The sequence below is a fragment of the Dendropsophus ebraccatus genome, chromosome 1 (assembly GCF_027789765.1).
Source record: "Dendropsophus ebraccatus isolate aDenEbr1 chromosome 1, aDenEbr1.pat, whole genome shotgun sequence".
NCBI lineage: Eukaryota > Metazoa > Chordata > Amphibia > Anura > Hylidae > Dendropsophus > Dendropsophus ebraccatus.
In genome coordinates this window covers 67,509,200-67,528,300 of record NC_091454.1, presented here as the reverse complement: position 1 = coordinate 67,528,300, position 19,101 = coordinate 67,509,200, and the positions used below count along the sequence as shown (strand labels likewise).

Genomic DNA, 19,101 nt, shown 5'->3' with positions numbered 1-19,101 from the left:
CACCTGTTTACACATGAAATTGTAATTTTCTGGTGGTTTGAGAATTGGTCCCCTGACCCAGCTCTGCAGTAATGTATGGATGCAGCTGAGCTTGGGTGAAGTAAATGACACTGCTGGAATACTAGCAGTGAGTTAGCATTATATGTGCATGCAGCAGCGGATTATAATAGGTCCGTTTCGGACGGTAGCTCGAGGCCCTGAGCTCCTGTGGGGCCTATGACCACCCAAAAAGACTGATACTTTTAGTGGTGAAATATCTCCTGGCTACAGTTCTGCTATGATTTGCAATAAATCGCTGCTTTTCTACTGCAACTTTGCACAATTAAGGGATCATGACATTATCCTGTACTATGAACACCCCGCTAGTGCTACCATAGTTACAGTGGGTTGCGGGGGCCCAGACTTGGTGAACAGCCCGGGGCCTATGGTAAAGTTAATCCACCCCTGTGTGCAAGTTGTCAGACAGCGGGTCTCACTGCAGTGCAGAAGAGTTGCATCTTCCGCTGACAAGGAAATGTAATGCACTACCGCGCCCTCTGCCTGACTGTGTGTCGGAAACGCAGTGGGTCTCACCGCTGACATGTCAGAATTCATTACAAATGACCATAGGGCTTTAAGACCTTGTTTCTTGTTCTGGGGCTATCCTGTATGTCTTTACCTTAAGGCTGCATTCACACGTAACGGATTTCTCGGTGCAGATCCCTGCCCTGTACACACTGTGGGCAGACAAACTCGCAGTAGGATGGACATCCCGCCGTGAGTATGTCTGCAGCCTGCCCCGTTAACCCCTCAGCCGCTGGAGGGTATACATCACTTGGTCCCCACTCCGACTTACTTTGGGGGTTCCCGACACGTACTGCTCGGCCAATCAGTGCACTGCCCCGCCGCAGCGCCCTGATTGGCTGAGCGGGACGTGAAGACACCGGGAGCCCCGAAGCAACCCGGAGCGGAGACCAGGTAATGTATATGCTCCAACGGCCAGGGGGTTAACGGGGCGGGCTGCAGACATACTCACAGTGGGATGTGCATCGTGCTGTGAGTTTGTCTGCCCATAGGGTGTACAGGGCAGGGATGGATCTGTTAAGTGTGAATTAAGCCTTAAACAGATGGGTTTACTTTGCTTTCATTTTGTAGGTCTTGTGGTATAAATCTGTAATGTTATCAATAATAGCAATTATTTTTTATTTTATTTTTGCATAATCCCTTTGTGTCTGCATTTGCGGCAGTGCGGTAGGATTGCACAGTCATACCCATGACCAATGTGCTGTTTCTCCGTATGTGACGTACAGTGCCACAGTAATGTAAAGGTCAGACCTGCAGAGCTCAATAGCCTTCTATAACTAGTCACGTGTATATATTCGCAGGCACACCCTACAGTATAAGCTAGCTGATTAATGTGTGCAGGAAATCTGGAAGGCTTCTAAAAGGAGTATTTTGTTGGATCTTGTACAAGTCTCTTTTTGAAGAGCGGTATAATTAATAGGTGCCTTTTATTCTGTCATTTTACTTTAGTTCTCACACTTTATTTGAAGTTCGTGTCCATGTGCCCTTCCTCATTGGTCTTGACTGCTATTGGTTCACTAGGTGTTGTGTAATCATAGTTGGTGATTGAGTAGCATTAATAGAAAATAAGGCAAGACCTAACATTTTTGACACTTTACATGCAATGCCTTATAATCCTGTCTTTTAATGGACATGCTGCCCTAGGTGTTTCACCCCCCCTACATTGGGTTCTCTAACATTAGTTCAAGGCTTAGTGTAAAACTAATAAAAAGTTATACCTTACTCCAACAAAAAGAATGTGGTGAATGGCAGAGCTGAAGAACAAAGCTGTTCAAAGTACATGTTCGTTTCTAAAGTGCATTTTGTAGTTTACTTAAAGGGGGGGGGGGGGGGGGGCGCCTAATAAAATAAAGTACATTTAGTATTCTACTTATCTTGCATTAAATATTTATGGCTAGGAAAGGCGTTCCGAGGTCCTCAGTGGCTTCTTCAACGTGCCTTAGATGTTGCAGGATTGCCACATTGCACTACCTAGACACGTGAATTATTTTTTTATTATTTTAATTGACAAACTACCATGTAACATAGAGCATGGTTGGGGCATCATGAAACTTAATTGGGGGTCTTTGTTGCAGAATCTGTTCTGGGCCAGAAAATAGAGCTAAGTGTTACCATTGCACAAAGGACACCGACAGATTCCGACGCATTAAAAAAGATCCTATTGAATTCAGTGGGATCAGTTGGCTTTCCCTTTGGTGTCACTTGTAAAATTAAATGCAGTCTGTGAGCTCCCGTTGAAACTTTGGCTTAGTTGTGTGAATATGGGACTGAGGGGGCATAAATCAGCCTTACACCCCTCATATTTAGCATTCACATCCTTGTTTGAATTATAAACTAACCACAGGTCCTCTTTTAGCGTACCTTCACACGTACCGCAATGCAGCAGATTTCATCACCTAGTCCCTGCTCCGGCTTGCTTTCGGACTCCCGGTGTCTGCACGTCCCACTCAGCCAGTCAGTGCGCTGCGGTGGGGCAGTGCACTGATTGGCCGAGCGGGACGTGCCGAGAACCCCCGAAGCAAGCCAGAGAGGGGACCAGGTGAAGTATAGGCTTCGGCGGCGGGGGTTAACGGGGCGGGCTGCGGACAAACTTGCAGTGGGATGTGCATCCTGCTGTGAGTTTGTCTGTCTGTAGAGTTTACTGGGCAGGGATCTGCAGAGCGTCATGGTTTAAAGATTAATAATTATCTTTAAAGGGAACTGGAGCAAAGATTAGCCTTCCATTAAAGTCCATACTTATTAGAGGTTTGTTGGAAGCTGCAGAATACTATTTCTGGGTTGCAGCACATACTCCATGTTGTCTTGGTAAATCTGTCACCAAAGCACATAGTTGTGTCTCTTCACATCCGCTCTAATTTTCTGGCAAGAACTTAAGGCCCTATTACACAGAACGATTATTGTTTAAAAATTCGCTAAAACAGTGTCCATGTAATAACACCCAATGATGAAACGACGAATGAAAAATCATTCATTTTGGTCTTTCAACTTTGATTGTTCGCATATTTGTTCGTGTAATAAGTCGTTCGCCGATAAAACCTGTTGTGTGGGTCATCCTGAGGAACGATTAGTGACCATATAATGAAGTAAAAACGATTGTTCGTAACAGTAATCAGTGAATATAATAACCTCAGAATCCTTCGCTAAAAAAAACACTGTTATTGCTAGCGAACGATCGTTATGGAGCATCTTTGAGCGATAATCGCTACATGTAATATGGCCTTTATCCACATGTTATAAACCTTGTGAAAGATAAAGAGAAGCAACATCATTGTCAGGCTATGTTCAGTTATTTTCAATGATCGGTATTTGCTACTCAAAGTAATTAGTGGTTTTGAGTATCAAATTAACGGCCATTGTTTAACATATTACCAGCAATGACGGTTGCTGGTACATTATTCCAGGTTGAGTTCAACATGACCGCTTTTCACACCCTTTTGGTGGGAAAAATCTATGTGTGAACAACGTAAAATAACTGCTGCAAATTATTTTATACATTTTGTGAACTAAAGACCGTTGTTTATATAGACTTTAGTGGAAACCATTGAAAACTGAAAACGCCAGTCATTATTTTAAAATGTCAGATGTTATTTTACAGTGTGTGAACATGGCTTTGGACAAGAAAAATCCTGGTGTCTCAGACACTTCATGGTGAGAATGCTCAGGAGTTGACAGATTCTCATCTAAAGTAGAGGGAAGTCATCAGTATTCTTCTTCCGTTGGTCTTTTCCGTCAGGCATTGATCCTATGTCTAGGAGTACAGTGCTTATGCATTTTGAAGTTTTTTTTTTTTGTCTTGTGTTTGCTAGTCATGTGCCATCTTTGTGTCCATCAAGTGTTATACAAATATTCTTGTGCAGGATTTTCAAAGTATACTTATGCTTTAGAGTTCTTAGGCTTCCTTTGTAGTGAATATGCTGCCATTCCCATTAAAAATCACGACTCATTTTCTTTCGTTTCATATCTGTCTTATGAAGTGTTGGGTTAAAAGATGTACATGCAAATAAACTTAGACGCTTAACCCCTTAAAGGGGTTATCCAGCATTCAAACAGGGCCACTTTTTCCCAGAGACAGCATGACTCTTATCTCCAGTTTGGGTGCAGGTTTTGCAACTCTGTTCCATAGAAGTGAATGAAGCTTAATTGCAAACCACACCTGAACTGGAGACAAGAGTGGTGCTGTCTCTGGAAGAAAGTGGTCACGTTTTTCTAACGCTGGATAAACCCTTAAAGGACACAGTGGATTTTGGCCTTAAGGACTGGGCTAATTTTCATTTTCAGTCATAGCGCTTTGATTTTATATTTTATCACCCATAGGGCTAGTTGGGGCATCATGAGAATGAAAAAGCTGCTATGCTGCTTCGGTGCTGCAGCCATTGTGGTGGGCAGACTAGATGGACCAGGTGGTCCTTTTCTGCTCACAGTCTTCTTTGTTTCTATTGTGCCTTCCAGCAATCTGAGAACTGCAGTGCAGCTCTGTTTAGTTGGATAAGTCTGGTTGCGCTCTGCTTGTAGCACCGCTGTGCAGGGAAAAAGTGATTCAGCACTGATTCATTCTTCTGAATGGTGGGTCACATAGGTTGGACCCCCACACATAATAAAATCATGGTATATTCTAGTAATACTCAATGCTGATGAACTGGTTTAGACTCTTCATGTTGTTTATTGGTTTCTTGTGTTTTTAGGCAAAAAACAAGGAGACTGGCATCTTGGCTGCTGCTAAAGTTATTGACACCAAGAGTGAGGAGGAGCTGGAGGACTACATGGTGGAAATAGAAATACTGGCCACCTGCAATCACCCCAACATTGTGAAGCTACTCGGTGCTTATTATTATGAGAACAAGCTGTGGGTAAGTAAAGGACAGACTACTTACATTTTTCTTCTCTTTGCTTAGCAGTGTATGTATATACTTCCAGAATATTTTAAAGGGAACCTGTCATCAGTTTCATGCTGCCTAAACCATGAGCAGCATAAAACAGTGACAATGCAATGATCAGACAATACAATGATTTACTCTGAAACCATGTGGAAATTCATATGATTCATAGTTGTAAAACCAGCTGGGAATGGAGCTCTCCGTCACTTAGTAGTCCCCAGTCACATGTCTCCACTCCAGCTGCATTGGTTTATCTCTCTGTATGTAAGTATAGGGAGATCTCCCCTTCAGTGTAGGCAGGCCGGGCAGGGTGAATCCTCTGGAGACTGCTCCAATGAATCACAGCTTCCTGCCAGTTTTATAACTGATTCCTATGCTACAGTGTTTCAGAGTGCTGTATATTATTGTACATAGGGAGGCTGTCAGTGTAAAATGTTGCCTGTAGTTTGGGCAGCATGAAACTGATGACAGGTTACCTTTAAAAATAATCAATCTATAGATTATGCTGCTCTGTCTCTGTCAGAAATTGGACAAAACGATGTATCCTATTTGTGATAATGTGCAGTCATTCTCCTGATATGCAGGAGAATGAACTCTTAAAATATTCCAGTGTACGGAGTCTGCACACATAATGGCGAGGACTAGTGCGCATCACTTGGCGTGCCTGATGGGGTTATTTCCATACACAAAGCTATGTATGTAATGCATCGTTCTGTTCAGCACCCCTTTCACTAAGTTGTGCTGTCCTCCGATGGGGCACCAAAACCTATTGAAAGAGCATCTTTAGGGGAGGGTGCCCAGAGTGTACTTCAGATTGATGGAAAGGGTTTAGCTTTTTTTTTTTTTACAAATACTTGACAGAGCCTTTCAGATATCCATGGATTCTTTCTTGTTATATATGCTATATATGTAATACATTTCAGATCTCTGAGAAGGATGCTGATGCAATGCTGTAGGTATTAACAAGTACACAACTATGGGAGGAATGTGTATCTATGTGACATGTGACATGCCTGGCTAATAGATTTCTGCATGTTTGGTCAGTGAATGTTGCTTTACTAAAGGTTGCACTTTAGTTACATAAGTGAATATCATAAAACATGTGTCATAGAAATGATATTGAAGGAGTGTTTGTAGTCTTGGTGTCCTAGGGCACATGCACACTATTGTATTATTGATCGGTGCTGAGCTGTAAATCTGAGCCTGCGCCTTACCCTCTCTACATCTGATTTTGTATGATGGGGTGCTAATTTTTTTTTTTCTTTATAGTAAATCATGTTATAGTAGGATAGTCTCCCCAAGAAGCAATGCATTTAGAGATAATGTGGTGCCTTAGGAGGCCTCTTGCAGCAGCATAGGGAACGCTTACAATTTTCAGTCATGTTCACTTCCTGTATATTTTCAATAATTAACGGCCATTGTTGCAGATTGCAACACCGGCCGCTATTTGTTGAAATGTGAAATAACATTGTTTTCAATAGAACAATGGTTGCAGTGTATACATTCTGTTCTATGCGGCAGCACACAGAAAGCCGCACATCTATTTTGTGCGACCGCTATTCAGTGAACGGCGGCCACACAAAATAGTCTGTGCACACAATGTAAAGTACGGCTACTTATTATGTGCTATGGCCAATTAGAGCACAAAAAGTGCCCGCATTTCAATTAACATAAAGTGATGTTCACTCAGCCAGTACTGCATTACCAACCTTGTGAACATCACAGACAGCGGCCGTTGTGTGACACGGCTGTCTCTCACAGGGGCCGCTGTTTTTACACTGTGTGAACCTGGCATCACAATGTGGGGCCAGGTTCACAGGTTGTAAAAACAGGGACCGTTCTATGACATGGCCGTGTATTATACAACACATTCTTCTGTAATTTGCCAGAAACAACATTATTTTATTCTGATAGGGTCTCATTGCTCCGTACTTGGCTGCAGTATATCCATTGTGTATTGTTATAATGCCTAGCTCCATGTGTTTACCTGGGTTTTAGGTCTTTCTGTTCTATTGTTTATGTTGTGGGTGAATCTCATGCAGGTGATGTGTGCATGAGGGTTCCATAGAGTTCCAGTAGGTAAGCTCATGATGTCCCACTCACATCCGCCACCTCTTTGTGCTGCCCGTTCCAGTGTACACTGTGTGGTAAGATAAATATTAATCATTGGATCTCAGCGATGCCTGAGGGGATGTGCTAATGAATGTTGGTGTTAATGCTTGGAATCGCTGAGTGGATTGGGTGGTTAAGTAAACCGGTTCTCATGAATTTTAGCCATGGTTGTTTACATAGTCTTGTCTTTGCATTTACTTTCAGGAAAACTATACCAGTTTCAATAGATTTGTGCTTGTTATACTGCATTCTTCAGCAAGACATTGATGTATTTACTGTACAGGAATACTTGAACATTACACATTATTGTACAAAAAATGTGTATTATTTGCATAAAAAGTCATAAATAGTTTCCAGGATTATATAATCGACATTGCTACATTTAGGGTATGTTCACAGGCACCTTTCTCATGCAAAGATTGTATTGTATTGAACCACAATGCAATTTAGTATCACTAGTGAGTCGGACCTGCTGCTATGCTGTAGAGTACAAATGTCCAGAAATCCAGGTATTAGACCATTTGCCTTCACATGATATAGAAATCAAATACATAAGACATGCAGTTATAAGGTCTGTATTTGTGGAACAGTCAGTAAGTCCATAAAAAATGTGGACAGCATACAGAGGTTGCTAAAAAATGATCCACAGCTACGGACAGCAAAAGGATGGTATATGTATGCCATCTGCATTTTTCGCTGACCCATTGGGAGAAGTCCGTTTTGCAAATATATCGTATAAGTGCATGTCATCATTTTTTGCAGAGAGGACTTTCTGCATAAATGTACAGTCCATGAAAAAAAAATTGTGTATTCCCACCTAGAAAACAGGCTCTATACTGTCCGTAACTGCGTACCAGTAATTATGGACCGTATATGGATAGAAACATACCGTCATGTGAAGGAAATCTATGGTCATGATGCAGTACCACGATAGCACTGCAGTGACCCTGCAATATGTGTGAACACAGCCTAAATACTAGCGCTCTGGAATTAAGGGTGCTTTATAAATAAATAATATTATTTAGTATGCTCAACAGCTGACTGACCTGTCATGTGACCTTTGTTTCAGTGAAGTGAATGTGTTTGCCCAGATCCCTCACAATCTACAAGCTCCAGGCTGTAGGGTTATTTAGAGAGAGACAAACCCCTTAGACTCGTCCACTTACATTTCTTTTTTCCTCAAAGATTCAAAGTGACACAATAAAGTAATAGACATAATTTAATTCAGTGTTCCCAATACAGTTTATACAGCATCACGAGGTGGAAAAAAGTAAGACAAATGTTTGTTTCCGACAGACCCTCACTATGTCTGTGATCTGGTTTAGAGTGGTATTCCGGTCTCGCCAATCCAGAAAACCTGTCGTCATATTCGTGTTTATCTCTGTTCATTGTGGGCTAAATGGTCATGTCAGCATTATACTTAGTGACTGATAATTTATTTTTTTTATGTATATTTGTGCAAGGGCTGTCAGTCACTAAGTAGGACCACCCACTTGACTCCTAAGAGGTTTAGAAGAATAATGTAATGGTTATAAAGAATCTTTTCCTACATACATGTATATGAACCTGCTCTTCTGCTGCCGAAGCTGGGCTTTGAGGTCAATTGGTTGGTCCTGCTTGGTGATAGACTTCCTTGTTCACGTATACATACAGACATAACTGTCAGTGACTGAGTGGAACACCCACATGACTGCTTAGCCCAGAATAATGAGGGATTTATATGAATATATGACAAGTTATTCTGCAAGTGTCTCCACTAAATTATATGTAATCCTTATGGATCCTCCTGATCTATAACATGATACCTGCAGATTGGACTGCTTCTATAGTGGGGTAAGTAGTGTTTTCAAGATGTTGAAAGACAACAATCAGCCGGCATCTTGAACATCGGTTGATCGTTGTCTTCTATTACACAAGACGATTATTGTCCGTAAAGGCCGATATTGGTCGAATTTGGCGGATAATGGCTTTGTGTAATAGGGCCTTTTGACCTGTGCTGCATTTCTCTTTTACCATTACAACTTCCTGTAGGACTTGTTTTGGGAAATATTTACGCTGATCTTTATACTATTCCTTGTATTTTACCCTTTGCAGTCATGCTTTGCCTAGTTACTGACAAGTTGCAGATCAGGTTATGCAGACTATTTGTGTGGGTGCAGCATCTGGAGAAATCTTCCCTTCAGCGTAAGCCCCTTCAATAGCTTGTGTCACATACATTGTATACAGCAAGAAGTATATGTATGAAAGTAATACCTATGTCATCTAAAAAGATTTTGTATAGAAAACATTGGGTTTAAAGAAAAGCATATGATGGATGCACTATATGGAAACCAAATGCTGCTGTTCCAGACCTAAACCTACTCATATTGCCCAGTGAGTACCCCAGTAGACTGCACAAAGGCAAGACCTCTATTCATATGCATGAATCTGCTGAGCTAGTGGGCAGATAACACTTGTCTTGAATAGAGACATTGTTAAACAACTTGGTACAGTATTCTGTGCCCTATACAAAAACTTTATTCTTGCAGCCCCACCTACAGAGAGTTTCCTCAGCACTGACGCACACAACTGCCTGGCTTCTCAGTGTTGTCATCCTTGGGACATTTTGTGCAGACTATGGAAATTTACGGACTGTAAAAAGTGTTTTTGTTTCTCCGACCATGCTGGAAAAGTCAATGGTTGCCATGTCTGACTGATGTTCTAACACAAAATGTTGAGTTACCTATGACGACCAGCTATCATTGGATGCACTAGAAAGAGGGGTAAAGAAAAAACAGTAGGATGGCATCTCATGTAAAACAGTTAGAACACTGGGCTAAATAGACGATCCCTATGCGAATTCAACCCTCGCCTTAGTTTTTGTGAATTTGGCCTTGTCACCCACATATTTGAGGTAGTGTTGGAGCGGAGAATGCTGCTATGTCGTGGAGTAACCAGCAAAGGATGGGTAGTTCTGGGACCCATCAATAAAAGTATGAAAAATATACCCTTTGGCGCTGCCAGTAATTTCTCTAAGGACTCCAGAGAAATCTCTGTCCTCAGTAGGTTTATTTGATATTGCACAATAAAAGCAGTAACGTGTTTCAGGGGAAGCACCCATTACTCAGATGGATTGAATGAGCTATCTGAGAAAGGGGCTGCAACTTCTAAAATGTGTTATTGCTTTTATGGTGTAATACTAGATTAACCTACTTATGCTTGAGTTTCTTCATTGATGGGATACAAAAGTATAGTATTGACCCATACATTTTTACAATTCAATATATGAGTAGAAAAATACATATATGGTGCTATGTCACTTGGCCAATGCTGCCAGAGCACGTATACCAGCACTTGGGCAGTGTTTGAAGCCTCTGCCCATTTCTAGCTGGTTGGGTAGAGTTGAGAATCAGGCGATTGAAAGACCTTGTGGCCCAGTTCTACGACCACTCTTCCCGCTTTTCCGAACATGGTACTACAGTTCACAGACACTACTGAATATGAAAAACTCTTGACTCTGTGAGGAGCACCCCCCCTTTTTTTCCCCCTTCCCCCTTTCTCCTACTTTTCCTCTCCTATCCATCCCCCTTTCTAGTCTCTTACTCTTTTCCGGTTTCTCATTGGTGGGGGGGTGGGGCGATGGTGAATGTTTTGCTTTAAATTTAATATCTTTGCATGATTGTTGCTATAAGTTTTATGTGTTATAATGACATGTATATCTTAGCTTGCATCTTCACAGGTGCTTGTGCTTTTCTTTTTATGACAATTTTATAAACTCAGAATAAAATAAGGAAAAGAAAATAATTAAAATGGTTTAAAACAAACATGTAAGTTTATGAATATAGCAAAGCTTGGGTTGACGTCACGTTTTGGGCAGTATGTCACCAGTATACATGGGGATACCGGCTGTGGTATGCCCTTTTGGCTATCATGGTGTGTCCACCAACTATTTATTTTTGCCACGCTTACATATTGTTAAGCTTTTTATTATACTTTGCCACACTCATAATAGTTTCCATAATAGCACACTTGAACGCCTAACTGTGTGAACAACCTTCAGTGTAACCACATACAAGTCTTGTAGTTGGTAAGTAAGGGTTCAGGCTTGTAAATGACTGTAGTGTCTCTGCTACAATTCCTATTATGGGTCACCCATACAACCATAATATGGTTCTGGATGAAACTTTGTTATATGGATCCATAATACTGCAGCCATAGAATGGGGCTCTTCTGTGTCTCCATATGCCTATGATTTAATTCAGAGTCATTTGAAGATTTACCCATTGTCAGATCATGTGCCTTTGTATAGCCTCTTTTTACACCTCTCTGCATGATGCATTATTAAAGAGAACCTGTGTAATCCTAGGCCGCAGACAGATGGCCCCCAGGATCTGACAGGTGGGGAAAGCCACTTTCGACGCTGTTCTCTGCTGTACATGATGCCCCATAAAGCTCATAGTAACTTTTGCACTGGTATATATTCACAGGGAGGGATGCACCATTTCCAGTCTTCCTTACCATTGTCCTTCCACTGCCCAGATAAACTTAATTGAGTGTTGGGATAAGTACTTCAGCTGTCAATCAAAACTATCCATCAGGGTTGTATCTTAGCCTTCTGGGATATGATACATACTGCTGGTATTTGGAAAAAAGTGCACCTCATTGCACTGCAAAAAAACTTGTGTTTTGCCATTTCCAGCACCGCTTCTCTTTAAAGAGCCCAAATAAAAATGTTGATTCCACCACTGGTTATATCTAAAAGTACTGACCACAATAGGGACCAAACAGCGACCAAAATACAACATATAAACCCAGCGCCAAACTCCTCCCTTTTTGTCTGTACTAGTGAAGATAATGAAGTGGTCGAGTTACTAATTTACAGGTCAAGCTCCATTGAATGTTGAGTCTGGCTGGAAGAGCAGGCTTCTGAGCATGAATGTCTGGGATGGATGCTTGTTCAGCTGGGCGAGCAGGTTCAGCAGGGTACGACGTGACCTATCAGATACATTTTTAGTTTCTGATCATAGTTTCTTCACAATACTTAATATATAGGTCAGAGTCTATACACTAATGTGTGGAGGTCCATAAGGAAGCATGGAGATTATTTAGGTGTAAACCATTTAAATGCTGTCTGCCTTGCACAGCCCTATTGCAGCTTGTTTTGTACAGGACTGTGATAAGCCAGTTTTATTGGTACATTAGGCCCTCTAGGAAAAAGCCATTTAACCACCAAAAAGCAGATGCATTTCCAATCATTATTAATGCAAAAACTATAGTTATTTGTAAAATGTAGGCAGCAGGTGGATGAAAGTTGTATATTAAGGCTGTAGCAGCACCAGGGTGTGCTGTCACCTAGGGGGCTTGCTCCGCCTTGCACTACATATTCAACACAGATATTGGCTGGCAAACGTTGTAAACTGTCCTCCGCATGCCTTTTACTGTAAACCTTTGCGTTTTTACTTGTGTAAATCCACCACATGTTCACATGCTGTGGGGTCATTTCCAACAAGTGGGTCCTTTCCTAGCTAGGGTTGTTGTTTGTAAGCTACGTTTTCCTTTTTATGCTATTGAATTCTTCTACAGTAAGTTGATGTCTGGTGTCAGCTTAAAGTTTATATCACTCTCTTAGCTTTTCAGAATTTCAAAAAGTGCAATCGAGACCATGTTAGGGTACTATTACACGGAACGATAATCATCCGAATCGTCCCTATCCAGCCGATTATTGTTCCGTGTAATAAACGGAACGATCAGCCGATCGTTGTCATCGGCTGATCGTTGATATAGGTTCAGACCTATAATTGTCGGCCACCGACCACACACCGCTACGTGTAATAGCGGTGCGCAGCCGGCGGCTGACTATTTGCAAAGTAAATACATTACCTATCCAGGCTCCTCCTGCGCTCTGCTTCTCCCCGGGTCCTGCGCGCTGCAGCTTCAGAGCGGCTTGTCTGAGGAGCCCTGAACCATGGATAGGTAATGTATGCCAGTTTAGCAAGAGCTGCAAGGACATCAGTAACTATGTCCATGCAGCCCTTGTTAAATGATTATCGGGCCGTGTAATAGGCCCAGTAAATGAGCGCCGATCTAGCAGATCGGCGCTCATTTACATTTATTATCACGCCCTCATCGGGCCATGTAATAGTACCCTTAAGGCCCTATTCCACGGGCTGACTGAGAGGAGCAAACGAGCGCTATTAGCGCTCGTTTGCTCCTCGTTCCCCGCTTGCGAGCTGGTAAGTCCGCGGGGAAGTGCGGGAGGGCTGCCCGGGTGATCGCTAGATCGTCCAGGCAGCCCATAGCATACAGCAGCGGTCTGCTGCTGCTCGTATTCCACGGAGCGACAGCAGCAGAACCATGTTTGAAAGACAAACGACGCAATGATCATCTGACATGAATGATGTTGGCTGATCGTTGCCTTCTATTCCACGGGACGATTATCGACCATAACTGCCGATAATCGCTCCGTGTAATAAGGCCTTTAGACTTGATGTGTAGCTGCAGACCTTAAACAGTAGTAACCCATCATAAAGCTGTTTTGCCCTCAATGCTAAACATACTAGAGATGCTTTCTAGTTCAGTATTCAGCACATGTTCACACCAAACCCCTGAAGAATGTGCCTCCACTTGCTCACAGACATACTCTTGTGGGCTGCCTGCCTTCCAGCCTTTTAACATGACTGCTTCCTACGCTGGAATCACAGGCATTCCCCGGATACCAGGAGTCCTGGTGTGGTGTTTGGCTCGATGATTACATGGCTGTATGCCACGTCTATAGTGCACCGTGTCTATGCAAATCCTCATACACTTGTCTGTCGCAGTCATTGGTAATGGTAGCGCCTGTATAATGTGGACATTATTGATCCACAATATCATTGTTTCTGCAAGTGGGCAGCTAAAGGATTGTTCAGACCGCTGTAGTCGTTTATTTTGCTTCCTACGTTGGTAGACCATAGGACGGACTTACTTCATAAATCACCTGTCCAAAATCACAGTTGGATGTGTGGACCATGTATTGATGATTTCCAAACAAATTTGAAGTTGCAAATTCAAAGCAAATGAGAGCATGTGAACACCCTTAAGGCTATATTCTCACCCCCTTTTCATATAATGAGTTCTCAGCACAATTCTTAAGCTTATATTCTGGACATTTCATTTCTTATCGTATAATTGGTTTCTTGACGGTCTCTTCCCTCAAAAATGCATGTTATTTTTTGTGGACAGTGTGGTTCCCCATATCTCTGCCAACATTGTTGCTTTAGGCCCTGCCCCTCTGTGACATCACCACTGTCTAGACCCAGTCAGTTTGTATGGGTTTATATGCTTGCATCAGATTTTTCATAGAATTTTTTTTATATTCAATTGAGTATGTAAACCCATACAAACAGTAGTACAATCACAGCAGATTTTGGTGCTGAGAACTCATTATATGGAAAGGGGGTGACAATATCACTTTAAAGATCTTGTATTGAATGATTATAGTAATATAATAGATGTTATACCACAAAGGATCTCCCCACACAGCACAAGGGAATTCCCCCTGACCCCACAAGGGATCCCCTGTCACCATATTTTCTTTAAAAAATAAAAAAAAGTTGTTTGATAAGACTACATAGTGAAGTGAACCTTAATACACATTAAAATTTTATATGTGCTAATAGCTTAGCATATGTAACAACTGTTAAATAAATCTCTGATGCGTTCCAAGGAATGCATGCTGAGAATGGGGCAAGGACCCAAGTGGTATACACTTGTCCAGCATGTTTAGCATTACCATGTATTATGCATTTGTGGGACACACCTATACATGAAATGAAAAAAAATGCCATACCCCCCCCCCCCCCCCCCCTCATGTACATACTTTCCCTTATGCAATAAGATGTGCTCATTAAGTGCCACTTTCTTCTCTGCATTTGTTGCCCTCTGTTGTCCAGACTGCCTGGGAAAGCTGCACTGGACAAAAATGCATTTCCCATGGTCAGATAGTCTGGTACTATTTTCTGTGTGGTCCGGACCTGTACTCGGTATCTACAGGACTTATTACAAACCAGTAAGCGCTGTGGAACAACGTCCTTTATTTTCCATAATACAGCACCTTTTACTGTAAGGGTGGTATTACACGAAGCGATTATCGTTCGAATAATCGTTCAATCGGTCGTATTTGAACGATTATTTTTAAGTGTAATAGTAGACAACGATTAAACGACGAACGATTGGTCGTTGGTCGTTTAATAGGTTTTGGATCTATTTTTATCGTTTGTCTTTTACACATCGTTCGCACATCGTTCGTTTGAATAAGATGTCGTTAGCCGTTCCCTGTTCATTCGCAAATTGAAAGGGGAGTGTTCTTGAACTTTGTTGCTCCAATTCAACCGATAATCTTTCCGTGTAGTAAAACGAACGATTATTAGGCAACCGCTATTGCGATCGTTGGAGATCGTTTATCGTTAATTGAAAAAAATCGCTTTGTGTAATACCACCCTAAGGGTGGTATTACACGAAGCGATTATCGTTCGAATAATCGTTCAATCGGTCGTATTTGAACGATTATTTTTAAGTGTAATAGTAGACAACGATTAAACGACGAACGATTGGTCGTTGGTCGTTTAATAGGTTTTGGATCTATTTTTATCGTTTGTCTTTTACACATCGTTCGCACATCGTTCGTTTGAATAAGATGTCGTTAGCCGTTCCCTGTTCATTCGCAAATTGAAAGGGGAGTGTTCTTGAACTTTGTTGCTCCAATTCAACCGATAATCTTTCCGTGTAGTAAAACGAACGATTATTAGGCAACCGCTATTGCGATCGTTGGAGATCGTTTATCGTTAATCGTTAATTGAAAAAAATCGCTTCGTGTAATACCACCCTAAGTGTTATGACTGTAAAAAATGACTGAAAGAAATTGGTTATCCTGCCTTATTCATGGGCCCATATTATAGACATACAATAAATCTTATCAGATGGAGGTATCTAAAACTTAGGTGTCAAACTGTGGCCCTCCAGCAGCTACAAAACTACAATTCCGATCAAGCCTTATTTTGAGTATTGACTCTGTTTGAATTCCAACGGGTACAAGTCAGTGGGCCAGTTCTCTCTACATGTCAGAAGGAACAGTTGGCTGATAAGAGGGTGGTCCCACAGCTGATCCCATGCGGATCATCCGTTGTCTGACAGTTCCTGGCTGGGTGGGTGACTTGCTCTGCTTTCCTTCAGATCAGCGTAACAGGTTGGAATTATTAACTAGTTAGACTTGTTGTTGTACCTTCTGCTTTCAGTGATACAGAGTGGACTTTTATTTCTAATTTGTTTGCTTAGCATGGGTGTAATGCTTTCTATGGGTGTGCTGTAAAATCATTGAAGGAATATCTCGCATCCACTCCTTTTTATGGTTCTTGAAGTCCTGTTTTACTATAAAAATGACCATGTATCACTTGGGCCAAAATAGTGCAGTTGCCATTTAGACTATTAACTTTAGGGTATAACTTTTTGGAGGTGCAAATGGTGTGAATACACTTGAGATCCTGCCGCTTAAAATGGTCTATGGGTCCTTTATGCAGCCAAATAACATAGCAGCTAAAAAGTGGCAATGCAGTGGTTAGGATAGCCAGAGCTACAGCTGTGTTACCCCTCCACCTCTGCAGCAGACACAGCAGCACCCTTTCCTGCAAGCTATGCACTTTTCTCAGTATGCAGAAAGCTCACTATAGCTGGATTTTCTTCAACCGTCCACCATGTTTCTACCTGAAGTGATAATGTATCTACCAACCCACTCCCCCAAACCTCTGATACCGTCCGTTTGATGAGAGCAATGGCCCTATTACATGAAGAGATAACCGGGGGAATCAGCCTGATTCAGTCAATTATTGCTTTTTGTAATAGAGACAACAATCAGCCAATGAAACGATCATCAGTTGTTCATTTCTTTAGGCCCAGACCTTAAATCATCGGCCGCCAACCACGCATCGCTACGTGTCTGAGCTGACAGGCCACTAGGTCAATCACTGGCTCAGACCGCCAAGGCCAGTAATTGGCTAAGCGGCCTGTCAGCCCAGACAGGCCACTCTAAAACAATAACGCATGGTGCTGGGAGGCATACAAAGCACAGGAGAAGACTGGGAACGTGGACAGGAAAAGTATTTACTGTTTGGGCAAGGGCTCTATGGACATCGTTAAAGATGTCCCTGCAGCCCTTGCAGAACGATTATCAGGCCATGTAATAGGCCCAGTAAACGATCTAGCAGATTGGCGTTTGTTTACAGTATGGATCGTGCCTTTATCAGCACATGTAATAGAACCCTCTGTCCTTTCTGGCCATGTCTTTCAAAATGCCCGGTGCCTGCATTAGGGTAAAAATGATTTTTTATTCTGCAGGAGTCGATGTGTCTGTTGCCTCTCCCTCTCTCCTCATCATTAGGAATGCCCCTGGGCAGGATTTCTCCTATTCATTGCTTGTCTAAACATTGCACATGTGCAACTTCCAATCGTTAAGGCACATGTGCACAGTTTAGACAATTGATGAAAAGGAGAAATCCTGCCCAGGGGCGTTACTAATGATGAGGAGGGAGGGCAAGAAGGAAAGGCATTGCAGGCCTAGGACACGGACACTCCAGGCCACACCACTTTGTCTCAGCAGCTGCAGATTAAAAGATAATTATTTTTTTTTTCCCCTTAACCAAGGCACCAGACGCATTTTAAAAGACACAACCAGGAAGGACTTACACTCATCAAATGGATGGTACCAGCGATATGGGGGAGTGGGTTGGTGAGTTGGTGAATTCAGTATCTCTTTAACATACAGTACTGGGTTGTTTCCGCTGCTGGTTAAAAGCTAGACTGAAGCAGCTTAGTGCTTGCTGCTGTATGTGGCCTCCCGCAGTCCTTTCACAGGAAGAGCACAGCCCCTGGGTACATTCCCTGTCTGACAGGACAATTTGAAATATTTTTCAGCGGTGCCCAGAGCTTCAGGCAGTGTCTCTGCCCGTACCTATGACATCTCTCTCTTGCTAATAGTCGATGTGTATATAGAACCCACATACCATCTGGTATTCCTAGATGTTAATTAGACATTGTAACTTTATTGGTGATTGTAGCCGCAGATCCAAGGCCATGGCAGACACATATTTCTAGTACAAAGTGGATGTCTGACATACCACACAGTCAGATTCAGAGTTTATTCACCACAGCTCTATCCCTCTAGGATGCATATTTTTGGTCCTGACCGTACATTAGGATCGTGTGAAAGAACAGCTCAAGCCTCCACTCTGCTGTTGTGGTTTTTTTTTTATAAATTCAGCCTAATGTTCTACCCCTTATAGTTGGTTGAACTCTCATTTCTTAAAATGAATAACATTAATCAGCTTCATGGTCCTTATGTAAATAAAGCTAAATCTTTATTGAGTAGCACTCCGGGCAGCCAGCTGAGCTGATGTTCAATTTACTTGATGGTGTGGTGTTACTTTCCCAATATGCCATGTTGTGACTATATGCAAAAAGATTGGTCATCCCTGGAGGAGGATTGCGGCACAGATCCCCCAATAGAAGTGCAGCCCCAACCTCACCTCCGCTCGCCGCCCGATAGCAGAGATGACAGGAGCTCATAATCTGACAACTGCTTGACTACTTCTCCCGTGCCAGCCGGCTTACACATGTTCACCGGAAGTCACGTGGACTACACTGGTGCCGGGAAAAGAAGGCAACGAGGGACCACACCACTTCTGGTGAACATGTGTAAGACGGTCGGCACAGGGGGAGTGGGTGAGTAGTTTCAGATTATTTGCTCCTGTCATCTCCGTTGCCAGGCGGGGGGCATGTACTTCTCTTGGGGGGTCCCTGCCGCTATACTCCTCCATGTCCAATTTTTTGGACATGGATCATGTGAATGAATTGATCTGAACAGTTCCTAAAATTGTCCATGGTTGCAGACAATTTTATGGGAATGCAGCCTAACTGTTACATGCAGACAGTCACGTGGGTGATCTGCAAGACTGCAATGGCATAGTGGCAGGGAAATAAAGCCACCTGGTAGAAGGGGCAGTAAAAAAAATAAACAAATAAAAGAATAAAAAATGCCCAAAGT

General features: G+C 42.3%; 1 protein-coding gene across 1 annotated transcript in view; it reads left to right on the top strand.

Annotated features, from left to right (window-relative positions):
* The window catches only part of STK10 (serine/threonine kinase 10), a 77,364-nt gene that overhangs the window by 14,895 nt on the left and 43,368 nt on the right, over nt 1-19,101 (top strand). Inside the window, exon 2 of the mRNA XM_069972318.1 lies at nt 4,746-4,910. Within this exon, the coding sequence (XP_069828419.1) occupies nt 4,746-4,910 (165 nt within the window). The remainder of the gene's footprint in view (nt 1-4,745; nt 4,911-19,101) is intronic.